Source organism: Ochotona curzoniae, unplaced genomic scaffold (genome assembly GCF_017591425.1).
Source record: "Ochotona curzoniae isolate NIBS_2020 unplaced genomic scaffold, NIBS_Ocur_1.0 contig_3819, whole genome shotgun sequence".
Classification (NCBI taxonomy): domain Eukaryota; kingdom Metazoa; phylum Chordata; class Mammalia; order Lagomorpha; family Ochotonidae; genus Ochotona; species Ochotona curzoniae.
Window position 1 is genome coordinate 431,839 of NW_024466004.1, and position 15,963 is coordinate 447,801.

The 15,963-nt window shown below is 60.4% G+C and overlaps 1 protein-coding gene across 2 annotated transcripts in view; it reads left to right on the plus strand.

Moving 5' to 3' along the window:
• ITPR3 (inositol 1,4,5-trisphosphate receptor type 3) overlaps window positions 1-15,963 on the plus strand; it is a 58,456-nt gene that overhangs the window by 39,487 nt on the left and 3,006 nt on the right. Inside the window, exons 22-54 of one of the 2 annotated variants that reach the window (XM_040983203.1) lie at window positions 212-411; window positions 1,032-1,161; window positions 1,330-1,387; window positions 1,726-1,891; window positions 2,666-2,830; window positions 2,910-2,984; window positions 3,300-3,425; window positions 3,997-4,119; window positions 4,197-4,397; window positions 5,103-5,354; window positions 5,638-5,763; window positions 5,887-6,012; window positions 7,455-7,575; window positions 8,071-8,261; window positions 8,635-8,783; window positions 8,876-8,984; window positions 9,079-9,169; window positions 9,290-9,459; window positions 9,975-10,152; window positions 10,244-10,428; window positions 10,522-10,722; window positions 10,828-10,938; window positions 11,279-11,374; window positions 11,477-11,578; window positions 11,676-11,762; window positions 12,168-12,278; window positions 12,366-12,558; window positions 12,721-12,846; window positions 13,058-13,230; window positions 13,849-14,013; window positions 14,583-14,775; window positions 15,144-15,254; window positions 15,332-15,456. In XM_040983203.1, the coding sequence (XP_040839137.1) occupies window positions 212-411; window positions 1,032-1,161; window positions 1,330-1,387; window positions 1,726-1,891; window positions 2,666-2,830; window positions 2,910-2,984; window positions 3,300-3,425; window positions 3,997-4,119; window positions 4,197-4,397; window positions 5,103-5,354; window positions 5,638-5,763; window positions 5,887-6,012; window positions 7,455-7,575; window positions 8,071-8,261; window positions 8,635-8,783; window positions 8,876-8,984; window positions 9,079-9,169; window positions 9,290-9,459; window positions 9,975-10,152; window positions 10,244-10,428; window positions 10,522-10,722; window positions 10,828-10,938; window positions 11,279-11,374; window positions 11,477-11,578; window positions 11,676-11,762; window positions 12,168-12,278; window positions 12,366-12,558; window positions 12,721-12,846; window positions 13,058-13,230; window positions 13,849-14,013; window positions 14,583-14,775; window positions 15,144-15,254; window positions 15,332-15,456 (4,736 nt within the window). The remainder of the gene's footprint in view (window positions 1-211; window positions 412-1,031; window positions 1,162-1,329; window positions 1,388-1,725; window positions 1,892-2,665; window positions 2,831-2,909; window positions 2,985-3,299; window positions 3,426-3,996; window positions 4,120-4,196; window positions 4,398-5,102; window positions 5,355-5,637; window positions 5,764-5,886; window positions 6,013-7,454; window positions 7,576-8,070; window positions 8,262-8,634; window positions 8,784-8,875; window positions 8,985-9,078; window positions 9,170-9,289; window positions 9,460-9,974; window positions 10,153-10,243; window positions 10,429-10,521; window positions 10,723-10,827; window positions 10,939-11,278; window positions 11,375-11,476; window positions 11,579-11,675; window positions 11,763-12,167; window positions 12,279-12,365; window positions 12,559-12,720; window positions 12,847-13,057; window positions 13,231-13,848; window positions 14,014-14,582; window positions 14,776-15,143; window positions 15,255-15,331; window positions 15,457-15,963) is intronic. The other variant, XM_040983204.1, reaches the window with a different exon arrangement.

Below are 15,963 nucleotides of genomic sequence, written 5' to 3' on the forward strand. Positions count from 1 at the left end.
CAGAAGGTGCTGCAAGCTGATGGCCACCTTCTAGTGCTGGGCTCTGCAGCAGATCTCCTGGGTTCCTACCTGGGCACTCACTTACTCCCTCACTCTGGCCACTCTGTCTCCAGAATGGCCTCCTGGGGTCCCTGAACTGTGAGTGACCACCCCCCAAAAGGTGGGTTCCCCACCCCAATACCCCTTCTCAACTTCCTCCTGCAATTGGCAGGCAAGAATGTGCGGCGCTCCATCCAGGGCGTGGGCCACATGATGTCCACCATGGTGCTGAGCCGCAAGCAGTCTGTCTTCGGCAGCCCCAGCCTGCCTGCTGGCGCTGGAGCGGCCGAGCCGCTGGACCGTAGCAAGTTTGAAGAGAATGAAGACATTGTAGTGATGGAGACCAAGTTAAAGATCCTGGAGATTCTGCAGGTGGTTGGGCTGGAGCCGGGAGGTGTGGGCACGGGGTGAGGGGGAGCAGACGTTGATTTCTCACTTCTGCATCTGCTGACTGCTGGGGAGGGGGCTGTCCCCAGATGGGTGGGCAAGCAGTGATGTTGTGGGGGACCTGGTCGGAGGAGGCTCACAGAGCTGCCGAGCCACTGAAGGGCTGGAGCTTCAAGTCTGCATCCTGGGGTGTGCTCCAGGAAGAGGGCCGCTCAAGGGTGTCCCCTAGGGACCTTTCTGCACCTTCACGGCCTCGGCTTCTGCTTCCTCTGAGTGCCCAGGGTGCTGGCTTTGGACCCGGGCCCTCCAGGTCAGGTCCTGTCAGCTCCAAGCTGGGACTCGCTGTGTGTGTGCCTATTCCTGCCGTGTGTGTGCATGGGTCGAGGGCTTGCAGCTTCTGGGAGGAGATAGCAGCTACTAGGAAGAGGACACTGGGCTTCCCAGGGCACAGGGGCTTGGTTCTGTGATGTCACTTAAGAACCTCCCCCTATATCCCTCACCCCGAGTGCTGGCACCATTCTGGGTCCTGCCCCATCTGCTTCCGGGAGCCAGAAGGGCCTGCTGGCCGCAGCTGGTGCTCACCTGCGTCCGCTCCTCTTGTCCAGTTTATCCTTAACGTGCGCCTGGACTACCGCATCTCCTACCTGCTGTCCGTCTTCAAGAAGGAGTTCGTGGAGGTGTTTCCCATGCAGGACAGTGGTGCTGACGGCACAGCTCCCGCCTTCGACTCTACCAGTGAGTCCGCCTGCCCACACAGATCAAGGCCTGGCCCTCGGTTTCAGCCAGTTGGCGTTCAGGCCTAGGCCAGAACCAGGAGTGTCTCCCTGCCCCCTCACACCTGTGCCCCCATCTTTACTGGGTACATGCCAACCTCTCCCTCTATCTGCCTCTTGCTCCCCACAGCTGCCAACATGAACCTGGATCGCATTGGGGAGCAGGCAGAAGCCATGTTCGGAGTGGGGTGAGACCAGGGTTGAGGCAGATGGGGGAGCAGGGTTGGGGCCCTGTTTTGAGGTGGTTGGGATTCCCAAGGCTTGGAAACGGGGGAGGAGAGTGACAAGAAAGAGGGAATTGCTGTTGTGGCCTCGTCCTGGTCTCTGGATCCCACAGTGGGAGTTCCTGTTCAGGTGCATGATTTTGAGGAGTGCTTAGGTACCCTGGGGCACACAGGGGCCACTCAGGGTCTTGGGGCAGTGAGGCAGCCAGCAGCGGCAGCTGCCATGCTGGGCGGGAGGTGTGTGTGGTGGCAGCAGCAGGGGGTTGAGTGCAGCATGCACCTGCCTTGCCCGGTGCCCGCAGGAAGACGAGCAGCATGCTGGAGGTGGACGATGAGGGTGGCCGCATGTTCCTGCGGGTGCTCATCCACCTGACCATGCACGACTATGCCCCGCTGGTCTCGGGGGCCCTGCAGCTCCTCTTCAAGCACTTCAGCCAGCGCCAGGAGGCCATGCACACCTTCAAGCAGGTGCCGGACGTGCTCGCTGGGTGGGGGAGGAGGGGGAAGAAGGGCGTGTTGATGGGCACGTTTGAGATATCAGTCTTACAAAGCACCTTGGGAGCCAACACGGAGCCTGGGCCCCCCCATCCATCTTTGTTGGCTGCCCAACCTGCCATGTCTTGCCACGTGGGCAGCACTTGGCAGCTCTCAGGCTCCTACTATATACACCTGGGCCAAATGCTTTGCCTCCTGGCCTGGCACTCTGGCCAGCCAGCCAGAACTGCCTGCTGTTGTGACATGTGTATCTCACAATCTCTGTGGCCCATGTATTCACTGGAGTGGGCTGGCATTTCCCAAGTGCCCACTGCGTGCCAGGAACCGTGCCTTGGGCTAGCCATGTCTCCTGGCCTTGTCACAGTGGTCCCCAACAGTGGTCACTGTTCATCCCTGCCAGGGGCAGTTAAGGCCCAAGGAGCTTCTTGCCTCGCCCCCAGGCCCAGGGTGAGGAAGGTGGGGATCTGGCCAGGCCCTGGTTCATAGTTCTCTTGGCTGCCGGTCGGGGGTGAGAACAGTGGGTGAGTAACAGGACACGAGTCAGTGACTAAAGCCAGGTGATGTGTGGCTTTTTAAGGCAGAGAGGTCTGTGGCTATCAGGGAAGTCCTGCTGGAGGTGGTGGGCCGACGACAAGGCAGTAAGCCCTGAGTAGTGTTTGGCAGGGTGGGAGGTCCTGGCCTGGGCAAAGTACCCAGGAGTCCCAGGGTGACCAGCCATGCCACGCTCACCCTCCCCCCCACCCTCAGGTGCAGCTGCTGATCTCGGCCCAGGATGTGGAGAACTACAAGGTGATTAAGTCTGAGCTGGACCGGCTGCGCACCATGGTGGAGAAGTCGGAGCTGTGGGTGGACAAGAAGGGCAGCGGCAAGGGCGAGGAGGCCGAGGCGGGGGCTGCCAAGGACAAAAAGGAGGTGAGTCAGGGGGCCGGAGCTGGGCTGGGGCTCCCTATGGGGCTGGGCCCAGCTGACCCCCGGTCCTCTCTGCTCCCAGCGGCCCATGGATGAGGAGGCCTTCCTGCCCCCGCCCGGGGAGAAGAGCAGTGAGAACTACCAAATCGTCAAGGGCGTGAGTGCCGGGGCCCTGGGGCAGCACGGTGGGGTGTGTGCATGCCCCCTCGGAGGCCCCTCTGCCAGCGGCTGGCCCCATCAGACATCTCAGAGTCCAGCTACAGTGACCACAAAGCTGAAAAGTATTGGTGGGATTCTGTCTGGTGGTCACGTTCTCTGCTTTCCTAGGTGGCCTTGGGGGCCGATGCAGTGGCCATGACCACTGTTCCCCTTCCCATCCGAGGTGTTAGCTGGGACCTGGCTGTGGGGAACCCAGGGCAGCAGGGTAGGGGTGAGGTTGAGGGCCTTCGGTCTCACCCCTTGCCTCCTGCAGATCCTGGAGCGGCTGAACAAGATGTGTGGGGTCGGGGAGCAGATGAGGAAAAAGCAGCAACGGCTACTCAAGAACATGGACGCCCACAAGGTCATGCTGGATCTGCTGCAGATCCCCTACGACAAGGTGACCCTGACCTCTGACCCCCAGACTACTTCACCCTGACCGCATCGGAACTGCCTATTAGTCCCTAGCACCAACCTGATCCAGCCGAATTTTGACCTTAAGCTTTTCAGCTTGACCTTGATTTGACCCTAGCCTTACCCGAATCTTAATCCTGATTCCAACTTCTTCCCTGAGAATCTGTTTCATCTCACCTTAACCCATGTGGACCTCACCTGACCCCAGCCTCTCCTTGGCCTAGACACATAGCCACAGCACTGGCCTTGTCCTGAACCCCACCTTAGGCTCATCCCCCTGGTGTGTCCCTAGGCCTGCCCTTCCCAGCCTTTGGCCCTGTCTCCTCCTGCTCACTGATGCTGACTGGTGCCAAGCCTCACCCCGTAGCTCGATCCCAGGGCCACTGACTGCCACCTGCCCTGGCCCCTTGCTGCAGCAGCCTTCCCTCTGACTTGGCCTCTTCGTTGTCCCCATGCCAAGCTCTGATGCAGTCCGCACCTGTCCCAGCCAACTCTGCCTCCCTGTAAGCCCTCATCTTGACCAACTACCCCCCTTTCCACCTCGTTTCCGTGCCCAGAGCGATGCCAAGATGATGGAGATCCTGCGTTACACGCACCAGTTCCTGCAGAAGTTCTGTGCTGGGAACCCTGGCAACCAGGCCTTGCTGCACAAGCACCTGCACCTGTTCCTCACACCTGGGGTGAGGCTGTGGGGCCTGGCGGTGGGTGGGTGGTGCTGGCCCCACCCCGTTGACCGCTCCCTCCCATCCCCCCGCAGCTCCTGGAGGCTGAGACCATGCAGCACATCTTTCTCAACAACTACCAACTGTGCTCCGAAATCAGTGAGCCTGTGCTGCAGCACTTCGTGCACCTGCTGGCCACACACGGCCGCCACGTGCAGTACCTGGACTTCCTGCACACTGTCATCAAGGCCGAGGGCAAGTACGTCAAGAAGTGCCAGGACATGATCATGACCGAGGTGAGGGCAGGGCAGGGCTGCGCTTGGAAGCCTGGGTGGGCTGTGGTGGGCAGTGGAGACAGCTTCAGGTGCTGCCCAGTGGCGGGGAGGTGGCGGGAGACCCTGGATGGGAGCGGGGCCCCTGGGGAGTGGTGCCTGGGAGGAACTCGGACAGGAGGCCTGAGCGATGTCAGGCCCGTCTTCCTGCTTCCTTCAGCTCCTTACAAGTCTGGAAGTGCTGCCTTGTGCCCAGCATTCTGTGCACTTGAGATGAGGAAGGCGGTGGTGGGACTGGGGTTAGTGCCTTGTCCTTTATGCTGGTTGCTGGCACGCCAGCACGTGGCATACAGCAGGGACTCCACAGACACCTGCTGGCAGGAGGCATGGGGGCTGTGGCTCAGACTTGGTCTGTGCCTGTTTGTTGTTGTTGTTAGGTGCGAATACAGTGGCTGAGGCCAGAGGACACTGTGGGCTCCTCCAGACAATCCAGGGGACAGAGGGGAGGGAGAGATCAGAGAAGGCATCCTGGAAGAAGCGGACTCTGAGTCCGGGAGGCCTGAGACTCTCAGCCAGGGACCCTGAGTGCCGGGCAGGTGGGCATGGTGGTTAAGCTGGACCCACAGTCTCAGCCTTTCCCTGGCAGTGCAGGACAAGGCTAGGCAGAAACGGGGCTGGTATGTGTTTACTGAGGGGTTCTAAAGCGCGCCTCCCCTGATCTCTCCACAGCTGACCAACGCAGGTGATGACGTGGTCGTGTTCTACAACGACAAGGCCTCGCTGGCTCACCTACTGGACATGATGAAGGCTGCCCGGGACGGCGTGGAGGACCAAAGTCCCCTCATGTACCACATCTCCCTGGTGGATCTGCTGGCTGCTTGTGCTGAGGGCAAGAATGTCTACACGGAGATCAAGTGCACGTCCCTGCTGCCACTGGAGGATGTGGTGTCGGTGGTGACACATGAGGACTGTATCACTGAGGTGCGGCTAGAGATGGCAGAGTCGGGCCATAGCACAGGAAGGGAGAGGCTGGACGTGGAGATGGCAGAGCCAGCCCATGGGACAGGGCGATGGCAGAGCCGGCCCACGGGACAGGGAGAGCCTGGACGGGTAGACGGCAGAGCCAGCCCATGGGACAGGGCGATGGCAGAGCCGGCCCACGGGACAGGGAGAGCCTGGACAGGGCGATGGCAGAGCCGAGAGGGAGAGCCTTGGTGGAAGGGGTCCCTGTGCACTTCCTGTGTCTGTCTACATCCCCATCCAGGTGAAAATGGCCTATGTGAACTTTGTGAACCACTGCTACGTGGACACGGAGGTAGAGATGAAGGAGATCTACACCAGCAACCACATATGGACGCTCTTTGAGAACTTCACCCTGGACATGGCTCGGGTCGGTCTTGGCAAGGAGGAGGGAGAGGAGAAGTGTGGGAGCAGCCTGCTAAGGAGGGCAGTGATGGGGTACCCTCCTGCCCCACATCTGGGCCGCCCCCAGCATCTGCCCATGCTCTTCCAGGTGTGCAATAAGCGGGAGAAGCGGCTGGCTGACCCCACCCTGGAGAAGTATGTACTGACCGTGGTGCTGGACACCGTGAATGCCTTCTTCAGCTCGCCCTTCTCGGAGAACAGTACTTCCCTGCAGGTGCACCTCCCTGCGGCAGCAGCTCTGGGGGACAGAGGGGATGGGTGGGGAGACATGTGGGGGTGCCCATCAGCCCCGCCCCCACATCCCCAGGTTCTGCATCTTCAGTTGCAGCCTCCTATGGAATGAAATTCCCCACCCTGTGCTGAGAGACCCACAGGTGTGCCTGCTGCCTGTGGGCTCTCCGTGGTGCTAAGCCTCAGAGTGTCGGGGTTGGGACTCACGTAGAGGTGATGGGACATTGTGTGAGAGGAGGTGGTACAGAAATGCCAACACATGGTCCTTAAGGGGCTCAAGCCTCTGTGCGACCGACTAACTTCAGGGTCCTGGAACCAGTGCGCTCCCTCCACGTTTTTTGTGGGAATGTGTTTGTGTTTGCTTGTACCACCAAGAGGAGTAGCAGGCTGTCACCCCTGTGCAGTCATGAGCTATGCTGTTGGATAAAGTAGTTCCTGGTTCAGCACTCTAAACAGCAACGTTTAGGAGCTAGTTTCCAGGGCTCAGAGACCCCCAAGTTCAGTGGGCCTGGCAGACCCCAGCATGCCAGCCAGGTGGGTGGGTTGGGTGTTATCATTGCATCAGTAATCAGGGAAGCCTGACTTGTGTAGGTCAGACCTACTGGTCATGGGGGTTGTGGTGTCCCTAGGGTTGAAGTGGGCTAGCCATCTTGGGTCTGCATGAGCAGGGGAGCCCAAGGCCTGACCATAGCCCCTTGAGGTGGGCAAAGCCAGGGTTCTTGGAGGAAGGGCCATGCCCCACTGCACAGGTCAGACACACCTGAAAGGAACAGCAGGAGCCAGTTAAAGGGGCACCTGCCAATGATGAAGGAAATAGTGGGTCCCACCCGTGAGCCCAAGGCTCTGTGATTGGGCCTGGCTTCCTCAGGATGTGGTTATATTATGCCAACCTTGCCCTGTCAACCCCAGGGTACGGGTGGGGTGGAGGGATACAGGGCAGGCAGCATGCATGTGGTGGGTTACCATATAGAGAGGGAAGTGGCGCAAACTCTCCTGTCTGGGTCACTCACTCCTCGAATGCCCACAACAGCTGGTGCTGGCCTGATGACTTGAGCCAGTGTCACCTGTGCTGGGTCGCTTACTCCTCGAATGCCCACAAACGTTGGGGCTGGCCCGAGAACTTGAACCAGCATCAGCTGCCACCTCCCAGTGTGTATATGAGCAGGAAGTTGAGATCAGGGACAGAGATCGAAACCTGAGCCTGGGCTCTGTCCTGAGCAGTGGGTTACCTGTTTTGCCGAGAGTCTACCCCTGAATTCTGCTTTCAGGGGAGGAAAGGGTCAGGTGCCTGGCCATGCCAGGGCTCGACAAAGTGAGGGTGCCTTTTTCCCACTCTTGCTGTCATCCCTGTTCTTTGCGGTGCCCACTTGGGATCCCAGTTGGGATGGGCCGGGCCATTGCATTGGGTCGTGTGGCCTCTTACAGACACATCAGACCATTGTGGTCCAGCTTCTGCAGTCCACCATGCGGCTGCTTGAGTGTCCGTGGCTGCAGCAACAGCACAAGGGCTCCGTGGAGGCCTGCATCCGGACCTTGGCCCTGGTGGGTGAGTGTGCCTCTGCTGCCGGCCAGCCACCTCCAAGCCCTCCCCTGACTCCACCCTCCCAGGAGCACCTGACCCTGAGCGTGCCCGACACCTGTTCCCAGGTGGCTCGCTGGGCATCTTTGATGTGGGCTCAGCACCTTGGCCATAGCGAGCAGCTGTGTTGTCCTCTGAGTCAGTTTCCCAGCAGAGCAGGCCGGGTGATGTTCCCCAGCTGGGGTCTGCGCTTATGTTTTGTGTTTGCAAATGACCTTGGGCAGGAGCCAGGGCTACAGAGGATCAGGGCCAAGGGTAGATGGCGGAGGCGGGATGGGGCCGGGGTGAACTGGGAGGGGAAGAGTGGACTTGAGTCTGTCCAGTGGGGACTGGGATGGGAGCCCTGTCTCCCACCCGCCCAAGGCTCTTGGTTTGGGTTTCACTGTCCTCCAGCACAGCAGCCCCAAGCTGCCTCCACCCCACCTCACATCCAGCCTTCAGCACCTGCCTCTCCTCTCCTAGCCAAGGGCCGGGCCATTCTGCTGCCCATGGACCTGGATGCCCACATCAGCTCACTACTCAGCAGCGGGGCCAGCAGCACGGCCGCTGCCCAGCGGAACGCCGCCAACTACAAAACAGCCACACGGACCTTTACCCGTGTCACGCCTACCGCCAACCAGTGGGACTACAAGAACATCATTGAAAAGCTGCAGGTACATGTGTGTGGCCTGGTCCTTCTCTACCCCTCCCCTCTACTGCCCATCCCTTCAACTGTACTCCTTCCCTCCTCTGGGGACTTGAGGGCCTTGGGGCTCATGGAGGAGGTGGGACCACCCCCCTCCTGTATGCAGCACATTCCTCTCCACTGTCTCATTGGCCATGGAGGGGGTGGGTGGGTTATTCTATCCTGTGGGGAGCAGACTGAGGTTTCCCGAAGTCATGCAGCTGGGGACACGCTGGGCCTTTGGGTCCCACCAGGAGCTTGGGGCTCATGGGCTTTTCCTTCAGAAGTCTCTTGGGGTCCCCTGGATGGGTGCAGGGCAGTGTGGGGGGTAGGATGGTGACCCTGGCCTGCCCTGTCCCCAGGACATCATCACAGCCCTGGAGGAGCGGCTAAGGCCGCTGGTGCAGGCTGAGCTGTCGGTGTTGGTAGATGTCCTGCACTGGCCTGAGCTGCTCTTCCTGGAGGGCAGTGAAGCCTACCTGCGCTGTGAGAGTGGCGGCTTCCTGTCCAAGTGAGTGGGAAACCTGGGGGGCTGGCAGGGTCAAGGGACCGGGGTAGGCAGTGGTGGCACGGGGCCAGCCTGAGCTCTCTCGGCCTGCATAGGCTGATCCAGCACACCAAGGACCTCATGGAGTCTGAGGAGAAGCTGTGCATCAAGGTTTTGCGTACCCTGCAGCAGATGCTGCTCAAGAAGGCCAAGTACGGGGACCGGGTGAGTGTCCCGCAGGGGACTGGGACCTGGGGACCCTGGGCTTGGGCCCTGTGCCCACTGGGAACCCCTTTCCTGTCCTGCATCCACCCACCAGGGCAACCAGCTGCGCAAGATGCTACTCCAGAACTACCTACAGAACCGCAAGTCCAGTTCACGGGGTGACCTGTCGGATCCCGTGGGCACGGGTTAGTACCACCTTTCCCACTAGACTCATTCCATCTCATTCCACCTGCTTTACTCACTTGAGTGAGCTCTGCCCCCTTGAGTAAGCCCCACCCCCTAAAGCAAAGCCCTGCTCCTCTTAGGCTTGGACCAAGACTGGTCTGCAATCGCAGCCACCCAGAGCCGGCTGGACAAGGAGGGGGCCACCAAGCTGGTGTGTGACCTCATCACCAGCACCAAGAACGAGAAGATCTTCCAGGAGAGCATTGGCCTGGCCATCCGCCTGCTGGATGGAGGCAACACTGAGATCCAGGTGTGCAGGGGGCCCTACCTACTCAAGAAATAGGTCAAGGCTACCTAGTGGCAGAGGCCTGGGTGCTGGTGTCCCTCAGGAGTGGCTCCTACTCCTCCCTCTCGGCCCCTGTATTGGGTGGCCTCTTTACCGACTCACGTCCCAGGTGGGCCTGAGCCTGCCCTCCACTGTCCTGTCTGCACTGCCCATTCATCATGTGACTTCCTCTGGGACCTGCACCTGTTGCAGGGTTTAGCAAGGGGCAGTGTGACTTCCAGGACTCCACCCCTCTACTGCTGGGTAAACAGGTGGTGCGAGGTGGTTGGGCCTGGTCTCACGGTCCTGCTGCCCTCCCTGAGCCTCAGCTACAGGGTCCCAGGCTGTCTGTCTCCACCACTTCAGGTGGGCCTGGGCATGTCTCGGGAACCTTTTCCCCTTCATTGCTGCCCCTGCGGCCCCAGGAGACCTTGGGGATGGCCATTAAGAGAGCCAGGCTTAGTGCTGAGGTCCTTCCCACTCCCCTGTCCACCCCCCAGAAATCCTTCTACAACCTGATGACTAGCGACAAGAAATCGGAGCGCTTCTTCAAGGTTCTCCATGACCGCATGAAGCGGGCACAGCAGGAGACCAAGTCCACGGTGGCTGTCAACATGAGTGACCTGGGCAGCCAGCCACGGGGGGACCGGGAACCCCCTGACCCTGCTATCGCTAAAGGTCTGGAAAGGGACCAGGGCTGGGGCAGCAGGAGGTGGTGGCAGTGCTTGTGTGCCTGGCCGTCACGTCTCACCTCCACCCCACCCTGCAGGCCGTGTGGCTTCCTTTTCCCTGCCCAGCTCCCCCTCCCATACCATGCTGGGCCCTGGCCTGCACCGGGGGCACGAGGTGGGCGAGCGTGTGCAGAGCAACGAGATGGGCACCTCCGTGCTCATCATGCAGCCCATCCTGCGCTTCCTGCAGCTGCTGTGTGAGAATCACAACCGGGACCTGCAGGTGTGTGCATGGCTTGAGGGTGAGGACCTGCACCTGAGCATGGGGGTGCTCCCATCAACCCAGGCAGGCACCCACCGCTCCTGTGCTCTGCAGAACTTCCTGCGCTGCCAGAACAATAAGACCAACTACAACCTGGTGTGCGAGACGCTGCAGTTCCTGGACATCATGTGCGGCAGCACCACAGGGGGCCTGGGGCTGCTGGGGCTCTACATCAACGAGGACAACGTGGGCCTGGTCATCCAGACCTTGGAGACCCTCACTGAGTACTGCCAGGGCCCCTGCCATGAAAACCAGGTGAGCTGGTGAGGTGGTACAAGCCACAGAGGTCCTGGGGCAGGGGGCTGGTCCCTGCGGCTGCCGCAGTTCTAAGTCTCCGCCTCCCCACCCACTTCCTGCCAGACGTGCATTGTGACACACGAGTCCAATGGCATAGACATCATCACTGCCCTGATTCTCAATGACATCAGCCCTTTGTGCAAGTACCGCATGGACCTGGTGCTGCAACTCAAGGTGACTCCCAGCAGGCCTGTGGGTGTACATGTGGCATGTGCGATGTTACTGTTGAGCATATGGTGGTACACGCAGGATATGTGTGTGTGTATGAGGTGTGCACACAAGGGTGTGTGAGCCAGCTTCACAGGGTGCACTTAACTCTGCTGCCTGGGTGGCTGTTTGCCACTGCACTGGTAGAGTTGACAACAGGCCCGTGCGTGGCCTGGCTGGCTGTGCTGGGGGTCAGGGTGAAGTGGTTGGGGCCAGAGGTTGGGAAGGGCCTGGCATCTTGGGTGGGGAGGTTGGGGGCTCTGGTGAAGGGCCTCACACCATGTCCTGCCCTGGCCCCTGCATCCAGGACAATGCCTCCAAACTGCTCCTGGCACTGATGGAGAGCCGGCATGACAGCGAGAATGCCGAGCGTATCCTCATCAGCCTCCGGCCCCAGGAGCTGGTGAGCTGGGCGGGTGCATGGGTGTGTCCTAGAGGGCATTAGGGGTACAACCAACCCTCCAACCCCAGGAAGAGGGCATTCAAGTGGGTGCTGCCCCACTAGGTGGACGTCATCAAGAAGGCCTACCTACAGGAAGAGGAGCGTGAAAATTCGGAGGTGAGCCCACGGGAAGTGGGCCACAACATCTACATCCTGGCCCTGCAGGTACCAGCACTCCCCAACCTCCCTGCACCCACCTCTCACTCCTGACCATGTTCCTGGTGGCCAGCTATGCCACATGACTGCCCACCCTACCCATCAGCTTTCCAGGCACAACAAACAGCTGCAGCACCTGCTGAAGCCAGTGAGGCGCATCCAAGAGGAGGAAGCCGAGGGCATCTCCTCCATGGTGGGTGGCAGGGCTGGGAGCGAGGGGTGTGGCCAGGCAGTGGATGGGATGGGCTGGAAACCGAGCTTGGGGGCTGTAGCATGGGGGTGGGACCAGAAACTGGGGGCATGACCTGGGGCAGAGTGAGGAGCTGGGAGCTGGACTAGAATGTGGGGGTGGAGTCTAAGCCACAAAAGGGGCCTGGGAGCCAGGGAAAATAGGGTCATATCTAACGGGAGCAGGTCTGGGGACCCAGAGCAGGACCTGGGCTGCCCTGGAGGAGTCCCTGGCTGCCGCTTCTCCCTCCTGCACAAGATCCTTAAGGCTGGCTTGGGAGCCGTAGAGGATGCTCCTTGGGCTGTGACTTGGAGCTGTACTCTGGCCTGCCTATGGAGGGCTGACCCTGGCACTCTGCCCCACCCCCAGCTCAGCCTCAACAACAAGCAGCTGTCCCAGATGCTCAAGTCCTCAGCGCCTGCGCAGGAGGAGGAAGAGGACCCCCTGGCCTACTATGAGAACCACACTTCACAGATTGAGGTGGGCCGGTGGGGCGGTATGTGAGGGCAAGGCTAGTGTCCCTGGCCTCGTGTCCCCTGACCTTGTTTGTGCCCCCTCTGCCCCCAGATCGTGCGGCAGGATCGCAGCATGGAGCAGATCGTGTTCCCCGTGCCCGGCATCTGCCAGTTCCTGACGGAGGAGACCAAGCACCGGCTGTTCACCACCACCGAGCAGGACGAGCAGGGCAGCAAAGTGAGCGACTTCTTCGACCAGTCCTCCTTCCTGCACAACGAGATGGAGTGGCAGCGCAAGCTCCGCAGTGAGGACCCAGTGCCCCTGAGTCATGTCTCCCTCTTGCTGCCACATCCTCCTCCCCAACCCTGGCCCGGTGTCATTTACCCATTCCTGCTGAGCAGGACATGGTTGGGGGGTGGCAGGAATGTTAGTGGGGACTCTGCTCACTGCCCCACCCCTTCCCCAGGCATGCCCCTCATCTATTGGTTCTCACGCCGCATGACCCTGTGGGGCAGCATCTCCTTCAACTTGGCAGTGTTCATCAACATCATCATCGCCTTCTTCTACCCTTACGTGGAGGGTGCTTCTACAGGTATGCGCAGCTGTCAACCCAGGTATGCGGGGGTGAGGAGACCCAGACGTGGTCCAAGGGAACAGCCAGAGGCCAGAGAGGACAGCAGCTGGCCAGAGCATCCCCCGGGGCCTGGAGATGCAGGTGAAGTAAAGGAAGCTAAGATCAGGCACTGGGGGGCTCCTAGGGAGAGGCGGCTGATGAGCCCTGTCCTCTGCTGCTCCATTCCCAGGCGTGCTGGGCTCCCCGCTCATGTCGCTGCTCTTCTGGATCCTCATCTGCTTCTCCGTCGCAGCCCTGTTCACCAAGCGCTACAGTGTCCGCCCCCTCATTGTGGCACTTATCCTGCGCTCCATCTACTACCTGGGCATCGGACCCACACTCAATATCCTGGGCGCCCTCAACGTGAGTGCCCATCCCCAGGGATCTGGAGCTACCCTGCCTGCCTGCCTGTGGGTCAGGGATCCCAGGCTTGCCATGGGCCAGCAGTCATGGAACATGCCTCAGCCACCTGCCAGAGTTCACTGGTGTGCTGGTGTCAGGGCTGCCGTGCACACCATGTGCTCTGCCCAGGGTCATGTTCACATAGCGGGTTTCAGAGATATTGTATGATGATGGCTCTAAAGTGCTCCAAGCAGAACAGATCCCTCCTTGCCTGGTCATCATGAAGGCCTGGGACAGTCCCCTCTGCCCCCTCCCAGTCATCATGCAGGCCCGGGACAGTCCTCTGTCCCCTTCCAGTCATCATGCAGGCCCAGAATGGTCTTCTCTGTTCCTTCTTGGTCACTGCACAGGTGCGGGATGGTCCCCTCTGTTCCCTTCCTCCACCTGCTCCGTGCCTACACCTGAACTGGAAGACCCAAGGGATCCTCTTCTGGTCTGAGTGCCAGGAGCCTCCAGCCTTTCTGGGAACAGCTTCTGTTAGTGCTAGGCCTCCAAGTGGAGCATTAGCAGGCATGGGGACAGGGTGAGGACTTGGGCAGGACACTGACCCCTATGCCCTGCCCTTTCCCTTCCTCTCAGCTGACCAACAAGATTGTGTTTGTGGTGAGCTTTGTGGGCAACCGCGGCACCTTCATCCGTGGCTATAAGGCCATGGTCATGGACGTGGAGTTCCTCTACCACGTGGGATACATCCTGACCAGTGTCCTGGGCCTCTTTGCACATGAGCTGTTCTACAGCATCCTGGTGAGGCCTGGGGTCAGGCAGGGGCGGCTGGATGGGGCTGTGTGGTCAGTGTGGGGCTTCTCTTGAGATACCAGGGGCTCCCAGGGGCCAGTCTCTGCTGGCTGTGTTAGCTGGAGGGATGTTCAGGGTCCTCTCTCACTGGACTCCAGCCTGGCCCTCAAGCTGTGACGGCCACTCCATCTGGTGCAGTGGAGTTCAAGCTTGGACGCTGGGACCAGGCAATGGGTGTACATCCCAGCCTGGCCACTCCTAGCTGGGTGCCTTTGGGCAAATTTAACTGCCTCGTTGCTCAGTTTCACAGCGACAGTGTCTGGTGCATTTTAGAATAAGCCTATGGCACACTGAGTGTGTCCTGGCATTTAGCACATGGCTGGGAGCATCACCACTCCCCTACCCCCCTGTCATGTAGTACCTTGCCTGCAGCACTCCAGGTTCCCCCGGTAAGTCTCCCTCGCAGCCCCACCCACCCCTGCTTGCTGCTACCCCTGTGCAAGCACAGAGCGCTGGTACAGCCAGAGTGACCTGAAGGTCAGCCATCCAGCTGCTCAGGGCCTGTCCCTGCCCTGCAGCTGTTTGACCTCATCTACCGGGAAGAGACTCTGTTCAACGTCATCAAGAGTGTGACCCGCAATGGCCGCTCCATCCTGCTCACTGCCCTGCTGGCCCTCATCCTGGTCTACCTCTTCTCCATCGTCGGCTTCCTCTTCCTCAAGGATGACTTCATCCTGGAGGTCGACCGGTTGCCCAGCAACCACTCAAGAGGTCTGGAGTAAGATAAGGGCGGGATGGGGGACACTGTAGTGCTTATCCCAGGCTTCCTGCCTCAGTTTCTCCCATGAGACTCTGGGGAAGTCATGACATCTGACAGAATCTTGGGGTTCTGACCCTGGCCTTGAGGACTGGAGCCCCTGGGAGCTGTTGTCACTCACGTTTAAATTGTTTCAGGGGCTGCCCAGGTACCAGGCCTGGGGGTACAGAAACCCCTCCCTACTCACAGTAGGGGCCAAGGCATGAAACCTGCTGGCTGTGGCTGGAGTGGGGGCAGGCAGCACCAGGAAGGTCGCCTGGAATGGTGTCAGGTCAGTGGGGGGGAAGACCTGGGGTCATAGAATCTTGTTACTGTCTTCCAGCCAGCCCCCTGGGGATGCCACACGGAGCTGCCACATTTGTGGGTACCTGCAGCGGGGACAATGTGGACTGTGTCTCTGAAGTGTCGGTGCCTGAGGTCCTGGAAGGTGAGGGTGGGGTATGAGTGGGCATCGGGGGAGGCGGGCACAGAGGCCACTGGCCTGGGTCTGAGTGCGCTGTCCATTTGTAGAGGAGGAGCCAGACAGCACAGAGCGGGCCTGTGACACTCTCCTGATGTGCATTGTCACTGTTATGAACCACGGGTTGCGCAATGGTGGCGGCGTGGGTGACATCCTCCGCAAGCCCTCCAAAGATGTAAGTACCATGCCCCTGCCCTTGGTCCCAGGAGCTGCCCCACCCCCACCTTCCCCGCCTGGCCCCGCAGCTCCCTGCTGCTGCTGTAAGCAGAGGGGAGGGTGTGTGTCCAGGGCCTGTAGCAGGGAGGCCAGGGTGTGGAGGCTGAGTCAGCGCTGCAGGGCGGCCTCGTGATCTCCCTTGGGAGCCAGCCTGTCCTGAACGTCTGTCCATCCCCCGGGTCCCTGGGAGTGAGAAGCTGCCTCCCCGGCCAGACAGGGTTTCTAAAATGTGAGGTCAGGCACCCAGAGGGTGTGGCAGAGGATTTGGGAGCTGGCTTCTGCCCCAGCTACCCAAGAGTGAGGGGAAGGGACAAGCCCAGACTCTTCCCATGGGCTGCACCAGCCTGTGCTGTCTGCTCCTCCCCAACTGTTCTCTGTTCCATGGAACCAGCCCGGGGCCACTTGCCCTCCTCATGGCCTGGGAGCCAGAGGCCCCGAGGCCCCAGGCCCCGCCTTGGAGAGCCAC